Here is a 14,804-nt window from a genome sequence, read left to right as displayed (position 1 = left end):
GGACCTCCTTTGGCATCTGAATTAGGGTCTGATCCAGAGGGATCGATAGATGGAAATGGATTCAGCTGGCCTGCTTCAGAACATGTGGTAGGCGGGTGGGAGAAGGGACCGCATGCTGCTGCAGTACTCAGCCTCTAATGGAGCTTTACTGCACACACCACACAAAACATCCAGTGCAATCCCACCATCAGAAGAGCCCAACATGCTCCATTCCAGCACCAAGGGGAGATAGCAGCAATAGGAAACACAGCACGTTGGATACTGGCCCAAGGAAAGCAACTAAATTAAGAGCAATTGATGGATAGGAATTGGCATGTGGTATTGGAACAAGCTCCCCCTTTACCAAGTAACACAGCAAAGGGGGTAGGTGGGTCAGGGCAGACCCCGAGACCCATCCATAGTGCCCCCTGCTGTCGCCAGCCAGACATCACAGCATCTGGCATCTGTTGCCAAGCATCATTAATAGAAATGTTTGTTAAAGCCCCAAACTGTTTAGACACTGGCAGCAACGTGCAATTAAGAATCCCAGCCTCTCCTGCCAGTTGGTTTGGAACTGGTTCTCAGCTCTCTCACTATTTCTAAATCAAAGATTTTGATGCTATTTAAAAAAAATAGAAAACAAACAGGCAAACAGAAGAAATTAAAGGGATGTTGTTGGGGAGCTTTAAGCTTGCAGTCTGTGAAATGGGAGGGAAAAACACATTCAAGGCATTTTGTTGGGATTTAAGCCACACTGCAATATGGTGCCAATGCAAGTGAACCAGGAAGCTAAACTGGCTAGAAACGAGAGCTGTGCAGCTGAATGAAGTTCAAAGAGCATCAAGTGTGAGGAGTGTTAATCCCAGGTGTTTCAAAGGTGCGTGAGAAATATGTGATTGTTAATCTGATGGTGCCCTGTTAGTGAGCCTTTTCAATGCCTATCTGAGAGGGCCTAAGTCATTGATGGTAACACAAGCCCATTTAAGAGCTGCTGGCCTGCCTGTCGACTGAATTATTTACAAGACCCTGATAAGACGGCTGCACATAGCAGTCTGGCCCCACTCTGGGCAGAGGAGCAGAAGCAAGCGAACACATGCAGTTAGTCCCGTTACCTCTTGCATCTTGGTGTAAGAGTGGGCGGAGAAAGGACCTAAGGAAGCACTTGCCCCTGGCAGGGGTTTCTGGGGCTTAGTTTCCTCTAACAGGTCACAAGGCTCTGAGATATGAAGTGTTTCCTGTTGGAGGGTAAAGGTCAGAAGGGCAAAGCAGGCACAGAAACAGGGAGATCAAAACAGCACAGAGGAATCCCTTCCCAACTGAACAGCCTCAGGCATAAAGCAGGGACATCGCCTAATGGAGCCTCCAGCCAGCCAGTCCCGGCTGACAGCACTGCAGCTTCATGGCACAGCCTTAGGGAAGATTTCACCTTGCAGACCATCTCAGTAACAGGACTGAAGGCACCAGGCATCACATATCCCATGGCTGGATTGTCACAGCTCTGCCCTTGGGAGTTCTAACCACAGGAGGGAAGAAAAGGGTCTGTGCCCTCCAGTGTAGAGCCAACCCTCCCTGGAGATGCTCCTAGTCTCCACATCAACACACTCACATCTTATGCCCACCTGGCTGCCAATTCCAATCACGCACCCAATATGGCGGAGCCTGTGGAAGGGCCAGCTGGCCACTAGCTCACTTTGCCCCTCCCCAGAATAAAGGTACTTAATAACGCTGGTGGGGGAGGGGGTAACGGGCTAATCCCCTCCTCCCATGCTGAACACCTTGGTATGTATGATCTGCACAGAGCCAGTGCCATGCTCTTCTCCTGGCACAGGGAACAAGGATTCCAGCCCTAGCTGATGCAGCTGGTGCTTGCAGTCCCCACTGAGCAATGGGACGTACTGAGAAATGCTCCCGCAGCCATGCAAGATTTCCATTAGAACCCCCATCCTCACACATGCCATGCACTCTTGGGCTACAGGATGCTAGTCAGACCCTAACAGCATGGACTGGTCTGGGGGCTGGGGTGGGTTAGCCAAGGCCACCCCCCTTTCAGGTGTCCAAAGCAACACATACCCAGGGAATGATGCTCTGCTCCCAAGGTTGGATCAGGTTCCTTTCCCTGTCAGTGTTTGGGGCCAACCAGGTAAGAACCTGTCTCTAAGCTCCATGCTGCATGGCATGACTAGGACACCCAGCTAACGGCAAACCCATGTGTGGAAGTTAAACTCTGGTTCCATGGTGTTGGTGGCTCTGCCCCCAGGAGGGTTTGTCAAAGGGATACAGGATCCCCGCTGCAATGAGAGAGAGAGAGAGCCCTCTCCAGCTGAGAGGCATTTTCATTGTCAGGGCACTGGGACTTTCAGGCATTTGTGCCAAAAATCACACAAATCTGAGCACTGTTTACACCTCTTGGGGTCCAGAGGCAGGGGCCCAGCCATCAAGGTAGCCGGAGTCCCAGGAAAGCATGGCACTGTGGAGGGAGGGCAGTTCTAGTGACTAATCATCCCTCTTCCCCCTAGTTACCTCTCTGAGTGCAGATGATGTTTTGGGGAAGCTCCTGCCGCCGGTAACAAGATGGTACCGTCTCTCCAGGGAGACAAGCTTCTCTTTCTCCTGAGCGCACAGCAACAAGGAGAAAAAGGGGGAGAGCAAGAGAGTTAGTGACTGTCCTGAAAAGCATCCCAAAGTGAGGCCAACACCAGGGCAGCCACAGAAACGTCTTGGGCCCTTCCTGCCAGCACCCACATTGACAGAGACCATGTCATTGAGGTTCCTGCTCAGATCCGTTCTTCTCCCAGCCACAAGCAGAGGCAGCTAGTGACAGTCACACGAGTGGTATTAGCCCAGCCTCAGGCAAAGGGGTTCTCAGCCCTTTTCCTATCACTAGGTGAGCCTGAGTCAGGGTGTACAGCTGGGCTCCCAACTGGAACCTCTCCCCAGGACAGGGGGAGCAGTGTTTGGATATAGGCCAGCTGAAAAGTCTGGGCTCAGTACCAGGTCTATCTCCATCAAGGTGGGAGAGACATGACAAGCCGAGCCAGGACAGCGCAGCCTGTACAGTTGCCCTCTCTATTTCCAACAGGCAATGTGTAACATGACCCCATTGCTGGAGAGCAGAGCACATATGCTACATGGACTCATTTGGACTTGAAGGACATAGCAGTGCAGAGACAGGGTCCAGTCCCCCAAGGCAGTGCACTCTGTATTACTAAGCGTGCCTGGCCTGGCACACACTACCCCAGTGAACCCCTTCCCCATCTCCATCCAGCATGATTCCAGGATGTTACCTTCTGCAGCAGCTGGAGCACGATATTCTTCTCCTTGGCAAGGCGCTCAGACTCCTGGGCAGCCTGGAGCCGGATGTGATTGGCCTGGCTTTCCAATGCAGCCACCCGCTCCTTAAAGAAAATAAGGCAAGGGTGAGCTGGCACCAGGCCCTGCAGGACAGCTTGGGAAGAAGTAGCTGGCTGGGAGGGAGGAAGAAGCCTTACCAGTCTGGGCAGGTATTTGGAGCCCTTCCATCCACTCCCAGAACAGGCATACGGCTGGCTTGGGGCAGAGAGAGAACTGTAGGAGGGGATGGTGCTTGGGAGCCAAAGGGCTGTTGTGAGCTCAGGGACACCACAGGGCCGAGGGCATTACAGGAAGGGGCTAGGAGAGGAGATTAGACCAGAGCAAAGCTGGGCTGGGGAGTCCTAGGCTAAGGTGGGCTAGGAGGGGATTACAGAGGAGTCAGTTTCCCCCTCACTGCAGTGGACACTTCTGGGACAAGGGAGAGCCCAGGCTCCACAATCTTTGCCCAGGGGTCCAGGATCCTCTCCCCACCTTCCTCTTGGCGATACTGCGGTGGCACTCAGCCTTGCTCTGCAGGAGCTGCTGGCTCACGGTCTCACGCTCCTCCTCCAGGCGACTCTCCTTTTCCAGCTGCTGGAACTCCAAGTCCTCAAACAGCTTGGTTTCCGTCTCCAGGGCCTCTGCCTCCTTCAAACACACAAACATGGTTGCTCAGCTCCCTCTGAAACAGAGATGCCTCCCCTCTGCCCCCATGGCACACAGATGTACCAGGCAGGGACTGCTCTGACAGGAGAGCAGGTCACTGAGAAAGCAAGGGGCAAAGCTCCATTTGCTGCAGCAGGGGGGAAGCTCTACACGTCCCTGTTGCTTATTGGGAGGCACGGGGCAGTGCATAGCTGGTGGCTCTGACTGTGTGAGACATGGACCTCCTGCTCAACAGGGACCTGCAAGCATGCCCAGCCGAGGGACCTACCCAGGCAAGGTCTCCTGCTCCACACGCACTAACTCTAGACAAGAAATGCACTCTCCCCACCAGTCTCACTGGCCTGACCCATCCTCCCACAGTGCTGCAAACCTATGTGATGCTCACAGATCAGCAGAGAGAGGTCCAGCCCAGAGAGTTCCCTGCCAACTACAGCAGAGAAAAAGAGATAATAGCTTGGGGTAGGGGATGATGTGCACCATAGGACAATGGGGACTTGTGATCTGCTAGAAAGAGGGTCAGGGCAAAGCAGTCTTGGCGGGGGCTCTGCACAGCCCACCAATCCTTGGCAGCAGAGATTCAAACAGCAGATTTGTTCCCTTACTTCTTTTTTTTTTCCTTAAAAGTTACTTCTATGAAAGATGCCAGCTGGGCACTCTGTGGGCTTAGGTTAGTGGGGCTGTCGAGCTGGGGTCACATGAAGGTCTTTCGCCAATATAATTAGTATGGCCAAGCCAACATGTTAGTGTGCTCCAGGAATGTGACCACATAGCCCAGAGATGGATGAGACTCCCAGGGTTTGAGCTAGATCACCTCCTGGACAGTGCAGGACTGAGCTTGGTGTAAAAAACATTTGTTTTATTTAGTTTTAAATATTGATGGCATCTCTTGGGCAAGTGTGGATAAAATTCAGGGTTTGTAAATTCTACACTAACAGCAAGAGCCTTTAGTCATGTATTTTTATTTAGTTATTAATGTATTTTGTATTAATTAAACAAGATTTTGTTTGCATGTAAACATCCCTCTGCAACTCTTGCAAATCCAACAGGAGCTGGAGCATAGGAACGCAAAAAAGAAACTGACCAGGCTAGCTTTGCTGTGTAGGAAGCAAGAGGCAAACACTGCCTTGCGGGAACAGTGCATCTGATGTTTTAAATGCTTTACATTCCAGTCACTCTGTCGGTTAGTAACAAGCTGCAGAAGTTAGGGTTAGGTTTTAGCTTGCTTGGGATTTTTGCATTTTATTTAAAATACATATTTTTCAGCCTGACTATTTCAGTGAAGAATTTTTCCATGCAAACCGTTTAGCATCTATTTAGTAGAAACGTGCTTGTTCAGTGTCAATGGGGAGACACTGTTTTCCTGCTCTACATATCTCTACATGTCACTCAATGCATTAGACATCTGTTGAGTTCCATTTTAAACTGGACATAGGTTTTCAGGCTGGGATTAGCTGTGACTCCTGCGGGGACCAGGAAAAATGCTTTAATTTATTGCACTAAAAGAGTTGGACATAATAAAAGGATGATATTCCATTCCCAGACGCTCCTGGAAAATCCCAGCTAATGGGAAAAAATGCTGCAGCACTGCGATATTGACATTATCTGGCCTGGATTGTATACATACATGTCCACAGGAAACAGCAGAAAACTGATATAGAGTTTAGTCCCTTGAGGCTTGCCGGCCTCTCGTTTCACAGAAGCTGGATTAAGGCTAAAGTTGTGTCCAGTATCAGTACAGCACCCAGAGGCTGGCTGCACCTGCATTTTCAATAGGCCTCTTCCATCTCTACCAATGCCGAGTATCCTTGCTGCACTGCAGTTCAAGGGGCAGAGCGCAAGAGTTTCACTTGGCAGGTCCAATCTAAGTAATCAGGCCTGGGGTCTCTGAATTAGACATTCATTCCTTTGCACCCTGGTGCAGACTCCTCTACAAAAACTGCCTGAACAGAAACCCCACCTTACATCTCTTGGCCTCCAGCCACACAGGAGTTGTCCCTGGCAGAGGCAGGTGCTTAGGAGCAGCACCTAGGTGGAGGATTTAGCTCAAGGAGACAAGTGTTGCAGGGTTGCCCATTTTCCATGCTTGACGGGAGTCTGTAGTCAAAATCAGAGCTGGCCAAGCAGCCAAATTGCTCGTTTCTGTTGGTGGGTGGGGGGAGAGTGGGACTGAATTCACATCTGGGGACAGGGGGATTTGTACTACATTGCTCCAGTGCTCAGAATTCCCCCTCCAGGCACTAATACAAGGGGGGGGGGCAGGAAGGGAGCTTGCAGCACTTGCTACATTAGCACCCCCTAGAGAACAGTAGCAGTGACCAGAGAAGCGGCCGATGGAAAAGGAGGAGAGCACTAGGGAAAGAAACCTGCCCCCTCCTCACTTGCTGCCAAGAGGAGAGGCTGCAATGAGGTGTTATGGCATTCGGAGACAGGGACATGTGGAACTGGAGCTGCTTACAGTATCAACAGCAGCGGAGAGTCGCTCTGCAATCTGCTGGTGCACCAGCCAGGCTACATCCTGGGTGGTAAACTTACCAATACCATGGCACCTGGATGCCAGCCTCCTCCAGCCCTTGGTGTACTGCATTCAGTTTGGCACATGGCACCAGTGGAGTGCTGGCTCAGGCTGGAACTGTGGGCATGGAGGTGAGGGGGAGTGGGCAGTGATCCAGGAGGGTGGGGGTTAAACACTGACCCTTCTCATCTGGTCCTGTAACTGCTCCCGCATTGACTCAGGGCAGTTATCAAGCTGGCTCTTCGACTCATTGTAAAGCGCCTGGAGTTTCTCTAGCTCCTTCCTTTCAGCATCAACCTTTGCCCTTTCCTGAATCAGGGAAAAAACAACAAAACAAAACAAAAAAACAAAAGAGAGAAAACACACTTCTCAAATCCGCGCCATGCAGAAGCTGGAGAATTAGACAGTGGCTCAAGCCAGAGAGAGAAGGGGCACAGGGGAGGGGCATGTCAAAGAGGCATTTTCAAAAAGACTTAAAAAGCAAAAGCAGTTGGCATCCAGGGCTGGATTGGATTAGAACAGTTATTGCTCAGGACTGGACCTCAGTCTCATGTCTCAAGACAAAGGCTTTACAGAAAGCACATACCAGGCCACCTCTAGGTCTCGAGCAGATTAATGTTAACACGCCTTCAATCATCAGGGATGATGTTAGCACAGCACTGGGAATGGCGTTGTCAATTAGGTGTTCTGCACAATCGGTCATCAGAGGCATTTTCGTAGGCCCTACATTTTATTTTAAGTAAGTCTCAGGAACATCATTTTATAACAGATATTTCAAATCCAGGACACCATCAAATAATTGTAAAGCAGGTCAAATGCGGAGACTACACTACCAGTCAAACGTCCTGTTCCATAGACAGGGATATCCTGGCGTTCTGGTTTCCTTATGGACAACATGAAAAACAAGAGACTAAGATCCAATCTCTGCTCAGTTAATACAGGTTAACTCCCTGGGTCCTCAGGAACATTTCAGGTTTTATTTAAGTGAGTTAGTGATGGAGAGGATATAAAGAAAACACTTGTTCCTAGTCTAAAGAGAGAAAGAAATAGGTTCACCACCCCACTCTCCGACCCAGTTAAAATATGTAGTTGGCTTCAGTCCTGCATCAACATGCTGCATTTTCAGAGGAGCTGAGCCCCCTGCAGTTCCTAGGGTTCTTTTGGGGGTTCTGCCAGCATAAAAATTTATGATAAAACCCACTGTTCATGTGTCCAGGAACCCTGGATTAACAAAGCAATGCATTGCAACCAAAGAAAGCAACACTTTGGTCTCAAGACGTCCAGGGGATTTTATACTTATTTTACAGGTGGGGAAACTGAGGCAGACAGACAGCAAGTGATTTGCTTAATGTAACACAGTGAGACATTTGGAGAACCAGGACACTCTCGACTCCCTTTCCCTAGCAATAGCCCCATGACAATCCTTCCTCCCATCCTGCCCATTTTACCTCCACCTACAGGAATAAGTAACTAACTGAATGGGAGAAACCCCAGACTGGATTACCCCTAATTTGGGGTAAATCTGCATCAAAACCCTCTAACGTGAGACTCTCTCTCATACCAACCCAGAATGATGAGACCAGTTAGTGCAAATTAGAAAGAGGAAATAGGCATATTCCCTCCAATCCCTGCGTTGTTTTCAAATCCCCTGGGAGTCGCTGAGAAGTTTGCGACTGAATGAGATAACAACAGTGGCAGTAATTGGCTTGGACAAGGCACAAGTGTCTTTATTTACAGGGTGGCACCAGCAGGGCAGTACGGAATATGTTACAAATGGTTTGAACCATTAAGTTTGGACCCAAGTTTGGATCTAAACTGCTGAGAAGTTTGGGATGTTCAGATTATTGCAGTATATTATATCATATGAGTATTGGGCTCAGTACAGCAGTAACTGGATAAAATTATCAGGCTTGTATTATATAGGAGGTCAGACTAGATGATTTAATGGTCCTTTCTGGTCTTAAAATCTATGAATGAAAGATCTGGGGACTAGTTTGGGCTCAGCTCTAGAATTTATTTTTTCTGGTTTTCAGCACTGAGTGCTGGCTACCTGGGCAATTGTTTTTTAAAAGAAGTATGAACCTGTGACCACAAGCATTTACAACATCTACTTACATATGGCACAATGTTCTGTGGCTTCTAGGAATCTCTTATCTGAAGAGTCAGAAACAGAAGCTGATTACCCCTACCAACACTTTAGTGAGGGGAAGTGTTATGAAACCCACTTTATGGCTAGGTAAGCTGAGGCACTAACAAGTAAAGTGACTTGTTTCAGAACACAAAGGAAGTCAGTGGTTGAGCCATGAATAGAACTCAGCAGTCCAGACTCCCTGACCCATACTCTAAGCACCAGAAAGCAATCCCTCAGAGTATCAGCACCTTATAACTTGAGTGCCACCCCTCCATACAGTAACATGGGCACAGGCCTTGGAAGGCTGTAGGCTGTCTCCAAAACAAGAGATTCATGCTCTCCCCATCACACTCAGAGGCTGCTAAATGGAGGATTTGGACTCATCCAAACAAACTCCTGCAGTTTTCTAGGAAATCTTTAACCACTAATGTTATGCTTTTGGGGTCCAAATTTCCAGTGCCAAACATCGCCAGATGTCCTGCACTACTAGACTGATGTGAGTAAGGTTCATGACCACCCAGCATTTCAGACAACACTATAATACCTATCTACACATGCGCATGGATGAGATCACACAATTCATTTCTAACAGAATAGAATTTGCCATACAAGCTCAGCTAGTTACATCCACTAAAGTCAGTTGCTTTTCAGTGACAACAGAATTCCTGGGCAGAGCTGCATCAAGTACCCTGCCACCTCCTCATCCCTGCAGTAGTCTGCTGCCTTTTAGCAATCCGCAAGCATGCCAGCATCCTCATGCCAGATGGTTTGTTTAACTTGACAAAGTGCTGCGGAGTGAGTCACGTCTCCAGACTGGCAAGAAACCCCCATGCACTCAAGGTGTCTCATGCACTCAAGGTGTCTACTGCACTTCAGTGTGAAAGCCAGGAGGCTCGCTTTAATCAGAGATGCCTCATTGCTCTGCACTGCAAGCTGGGGCAGACTCACCCCCCATTGCAAGAAAAGTCACCACATCAAAGCCACAGGCAAAATCCTCCTTAGAATTAAGGAGCTCCCAGGAAACATTACATATGCAGCTCCCAGTATGAAGTGGGGCATACCGGGTGCAGGGCACAGGGGCATCTCCACAGAACAGACAGACCATAATGAATGCTCCTGCAGTAGCCAGAGGGGAGGGAGGTGGTGACCTAGAGAGTTCCAGGCCTGACTCTCCCCTCACTCACACAGGTTTTACATCACTGTCACCCCAAATTTACACCAGGTCTGACGGAATGGAACTATGTCCTGCCCTTCATCTCTATACCTTGTGGCTACCAACAAGCCTCTTGGCAGCAAATCCATCCCTGCTCCCCAAGGTGCTCAGCCTCCAACTAGCTCTCCATGCTGAAGCTAGCATCACCCCAGTTAGTCCCATGAAAGAACCCAAGAATACCTGCAAAGCCAGAATGCCACACAGGATATTTCCTTCACCTTGGGGTGGTGGTTAAACCATCAGAATCACAATGCAAAAAAACGTAGGAGTAACATCTTCCGAGGAGCTAACCCAATCCCCCTCTCCCTCTGCCAACTCCTAGCAAGAGGCCAGGAAACACTCCACTGTAACCAAAAGAGTCAGAGCACGAGACCCTATCAACATGAGAATCCACTCTCTCTGTGCATGTCAGTGCCCCACAGGGTAGGCTACTAGATACACCAGGAACCCATCTACACTACAATCAGAAGTGGGTCATAGGAGCTGGTTACAGCAAGGCTAGAATGGGCAACTGTGTCCCCAAATTAACCTGGATCCAGGGATGTTATGCCACTAACAATTGGTAAGCAGTCACATAGCTGTCACAGAGAGGGTCTAATTGGTCAGAGGAGCAGCCAAATTGATTTTCATGCTGCTCACTCAGACCAGGGTGAATAAAGATCATGTAAGAAAGCTTGAATTCTCAACCCAAGTCAAATATCAAAGTCTATTAGCTTTGATTTTTCATCATATTTTGTGTAAAGCAAACAATATTCCCAGAGGCACATGTCCAGCTGCGGTTACTCTGACTGTCCCTAATATGCCCCCTGCACCCCCTCCTCTGTCTGCACCATGTGGTTAAATGTTGGGAAGGAAATTTAAAAACCAGGAACATTACAAACAGTGATCCATGTCTCTCTCTCTCACATGCTCCCACAGGGTTAATGGAGATCTGAATTTATACTAACAGGTGGATTTAGGTGCTAGTCCAGAAGCACCAGTTCCTGTCCCAGGGCAGCTCAGAGTACGTGTCTCAAGGAACCAGCACTGCTAAAGAACAGCTGCCCAAGTTAGGCCCAGGTGTTTGGAGTGTGCACAAGTGCTAGAGGTTATGGGGGCCCCATAGCATGCAGAGGCATGAGGGATTAGAGACACATTTCGGAGTGGGCGCCGTTAGAGAGAGTTAGTGCTGACTGATTAGGAAAGCGAAGGGTTAAGATGGCAGAGACTTTGGGAGTGTGGTTTCTTTTAGTCCCTCTCCTGACTCCATATGGAGATGGTTGTTTCACTAGGCATGGTTTGCAAAAGGGCTGTAAAATTTAAAAAAAAAAACAATCCCAGCACATTGCATCTGTGCAGGAGGGGCTGCCTGCATCCTGCCACTCACAGGCTTCACCTCGTCCAGCCTCAGAAATAGTCACCAATGAAATGAATCAGGACCTCGTGCATTTCTAGCCTTGGTGCCAGCATGGCTACACCCCACTGGGTTGCCATGGAGAGGGCAAGGACCGCAAAAACATCCATTCACTGTGTGGGACAGTATGGAATCCCTGGAGGGACAAGGGCAAAGGTTCTAAGAGAGCTGGACGAGAGTGAAAGTTGATCTCACTGTTGGGAATGTGCTCAGCTCCCACTGATCCTTGCTCCACAGAGTGATGCATTCCGGGCAAGCCTGGGACTGCACTCCAGTGCAGTCAGTTACCTTCCTGCATGGGAATGGATCGTCTCCAACAAGACTCCTTGAGATAGGTCCCTGTGTGGATATGCAGTTCTGAGGGGGCACCAGCAGAGGGTTCTGTTGCTGTGAAGGGCAGAAATCATCAGCAGGAAGGGCGGTTTTGGTGCAGTTTCTGATGGGAATGGGGGTACAGTTTGTCCTGCAGAGGTTATTGCAGGGGACATTCAGGGTTGAGTGTTGGAAGGTTGCAATGGGTACCACAGAGGAAGCTGCATTCAGATGTCTTTCTGGAGTTGTGCGCGTTTCTGCATGGGTGTGGAGGTGTTGTTTCCCCTGTTAAGAAGCATACAGCAAGCAAGACCCCAGAACTGGAAGGGAGGCTGAGATAATGGTCTTTGGAAGGTGCATTCTGGCTCTTGTCCCCCTCCTCTCCAGCATTCTGGGAACCACGTCTCAGGCAACAAGCTGGGAAATTAATGACCTCTTGGTGGCATCATGGTCAAAGCTGAATGATGCTTTAAATGGAGTGACACGAGAGTCTCCAGCAAGCTAAGCACTGCAGCTGTCATCACCACTTGCACACAAGCACCTGGAGCTGTCGATTGGTGGGACATATAGAGAACTGACAAACTCACTGCAAAACCTTATACACCAAGGCCAGTGTAGGAAGCAAGGGGGCATGACTGACAAGTAACCCATGTGCTGCCCAGGTGAAGGCTGAGGCCAACAGAGAAAGCTCCAGAAATTGGCATCTTGTGGAAAGGTTCAATGAGTGCAAAGGTGACTCCCAAAGTGCACCCCAAGCACCAAAAGGAGCTGCCCTCCCCCACCAGAGCCCCAAGAATGGACAGTTCCAACCCCAAACAGGCTGACAAAGCTCCCAAGCCAGTGGCCAGTCCGCACCAGGATACCAGACAATGGCAGAGAGAAGGGAAATGCTCTGAGTAGAGGAAGTGCTTTCTCAAGCTGGCTGCAATAAATCCAGCACCTCCTATCTGGGGGTGAACATGCCTGGGGCAGCCCCCTCCTCATGGAAATGGCACTTTAGATGCCCACCAGGTGATGGCAAATCCTTTGAGAAGGGGGGCCCAGAGGCAGATGACACAGGCTTTCTTGGGGACGGATGGCCAGTGTGTGCAGTGCACAGAACCTATGCCATTCTCCCCCAAGATCAGCAGATGACCAGATAGGTCAGTCTCTTTGGCATCGGAGCCAGAAGTATGTGCGCAGGAACAACACTTTCCAGCAGGGAAGAGACCTGGGATTCAGCAGCCCCTTGGGGGGTCTCTGGGCGTGCACCCTGCACCCATTGCTCCAAGGCACAGACAGGAGAACTCTCAGCTCTGGGGTTTACCTTGTCCCGCTCCTTCTGGATGCTGGAGTCCAGCTCGCATAGTTTCTCTTGCAGCTGCTGCACGATCTTCTGTTCCTGCTGCAGCTGTATCACTTCCGACTCCTGCTCCCCTTGCAGCAGTGCCCGCTCCATCTCCGCCTAGGCAGACACAGCCATGTCACAGCAGTGCTGCCCCCGCCAGCCCTCATCTCCCAACCTCATCGCAGGACCCCCAGAGGCACAGCAACGCCTGGGTGGGACATGGCTCTGCTGGCAGAGATAAGCCAAGGAGGGCAACTGGTTTTGGGTCAGGCCCAGATGGAGGTCAGCGCTGAGGCTAATGGCTCAGGTTCAATGGTTCTCAGACCTCACATGCTCTCCCCATGAGATCTCGGCTCCATCAAACATGGGAATTAGAGACAGGCCCCATGAAGCCTCAAGTCAGAGCCAGATCCAACCTGTCAGGGTTAGTTCTGACCCTCCATTCTTCTCTCCCCCACCAAACAAACAAAACTTTGAAGGGGTCAGATTTAAGGCTCTGGTCCGGGTTCCCTTCCCTGCCTTCCCCAGTCTAAGGGGAATGGAGCCCAGCCGGGCTCCACCTTGGCCCCCAGTGAGTGTCCTGCACTCTTCCCCCACCCCAGGAGCAGTAGAAAGGGTTTCGCTCCACCTCATGGGACGACTCCTGCAGCTGCTGCTCCAGCTCCTTGACATGGCTCTTGAGCTCATCCACATGGCCCAGCACCCGCACCCACTCCTCCTCCAGCAGGGCAGCCTCCTTGGTCTTGGAGCCCGTTGAGTCCTCGTGCTGCTTGGGAGAAACAGCAACATCACTGGGGGACTGCTTATTTGCTATTCACAGAGTAGGGAGTGCACACAACACTTCAGCAAAAAGAGGGTCCTGCCCCAGAGCTCACAGCCACTCCCAATCCCCGTCAGCCCACCAGCGACAGCCCTCCTAGGTAGGGCAGAGATGGGGGTGCATCAGGCACAATGTGTGACTCTCAATGCACAGCCCCCTCCACCCAGCGCCTGCTACCAGTGCCCCCATGGGATTCTGCTGTACCACTAGTCAACCTTGCAGTCTCATACATGGGGTTTTGTGTTGATACACCCAGAAACCCACCACTGCCCATGCCCAGATCGGGTCATAAGCACATCTGAGTCCAGCAGCAGTAGGGTCCCCTGCAGGACATCCCCCCCCCAAAAAAGAACCAACAACCTCCACCCTCCCACCTCAGGGCAGGTGCTTTCTTGTGCTGTGGACCCCGCCCACACGCACCTTGTGGTGTGTGCTCTGCGCTATGTGGGGACCCCCCATCTCATGGTGGGTGCTCTCCATGCTGGGGAGGCCCTGACCCCCCCATCCCTCATGGTGGGTGCTCTCCATGCACTGGGCCCTGTCTCCCCTCACCTCGTGGTGTGTGCTCTCCGTGCTGCTACTTTCCTCCTTCAGATTCTCCTCATCTGATTTCTCCAGGCTCTCCCTCTGCTGGGGCCCTGTGGCCTCTCCAGTTTCCACTATGGCCTTGCCAAGGCCCAAGGCAGCCAAGCTGGCAGAGCCCCTGGAGTGCCTCCTGGCTGTCAGGATGTTGGTGGTGGCATCTCCGTCACTTGGGAAGTGCTGGTGCGAGTTGCCTGTCTCTGTGATGCCATCAGTTCTGGTGTATTCCGCACACAGGTTCAGGATGGTCTCCAGGCGCTGGCGCTCCTGGGCAAGGGTTACAGGGAGGAAGGGGTGGGTGGGTTGCCTGGTGGGATGGATCCTCACACAGATATGGGGGGCCAAGCAAGCAGGAACTGGAAGGCATGTGAACCCAGGCCCCACTGCCCTAGGCTTTCCCCCTTGTACTCCATCCCTGCATCACCCTGTGACATCAAACTCCCTGAAGTGACACTTGTGTTGGACTAAAACACTGATCCCCCACCCCTTGCTCCCCCGCATACTGGCCTTGTTCTTTTGGGCCTGACAGATGGGATTGA

General features: G+C 50.8%; 1 protein-coding gene across 26 annotated transcripts in view; it reads right to left on the bottom strand.

The window, feature by feature from the left end:
• PHLDB1 (pleckstrin homology like domain family B member 1) overlaps positions 1-14,804 on the bottom strand; it is a 123,189-nt gene that overhangs the window by 25,178 nt on the left and 83,207 nt on the right. For 17 of the 26 annotated variants that reach the window (XR_012155891.1, XM_073320557.1, XM_073320556.1 and 14 more), the window contains 8 exons: positions 14,236-14,532; positions 13,492-13,632; positions 12,843-12,980; positions 6,668-6,796; positions 3,802-3,957; positions 3,264-3,374; positions 2,500-2,589; positions 1,092-1,214 (listed from right to left, as the gene is read on the bottom strand). Coding sequence is in view for 25 of the 26 variants with exons in the window: in XM_073320557.1 (XP_073176658.1) it covers positions 1,092-1,214; positions 2,500-2,589; positions 3,264-3,374; positions 3,802-3,957; positions 6,668-6,796; positions 12,843-12,980; positions 13,492-13,632; positions 14,236-14,532 (1,185 nt within the window). In the remaining variant the exon portion in view is untranslated. The remainder of the gene's footprint in view (positions 1-1,091; positions 1,215-2,499; positions 2,590-3,263; positions 3,375-3,801; positions 3,958-6,667; positions 6,797-12,842; positions 12,981-13,491; positions 13,633-14,235; positions 14,533-14,804) is intronic. The other 9 variants (XM_073320567.1, XM_073320579.1, XM_073320569.1 and 6 more) reach the window with 6 other exon arrangements.

Source organism: Lepidochelys kempii, chromosome 22 (genome assembly GCF_965140265.1).
Source record: "Lepidochelys kempii isolate rLepKem1 chromosome 22, rLepKem1.hap2, whole genome shotgun sequence".
Lineage (NCBI taxonomy): Eukaryota > Metazoa > Chordata > Testudines > Cheloniidae > Lepidochelys > Lepidochelys kempii.
This window is presented reverse-complemented; position numbering and strand designations above follow the sequence as displayed.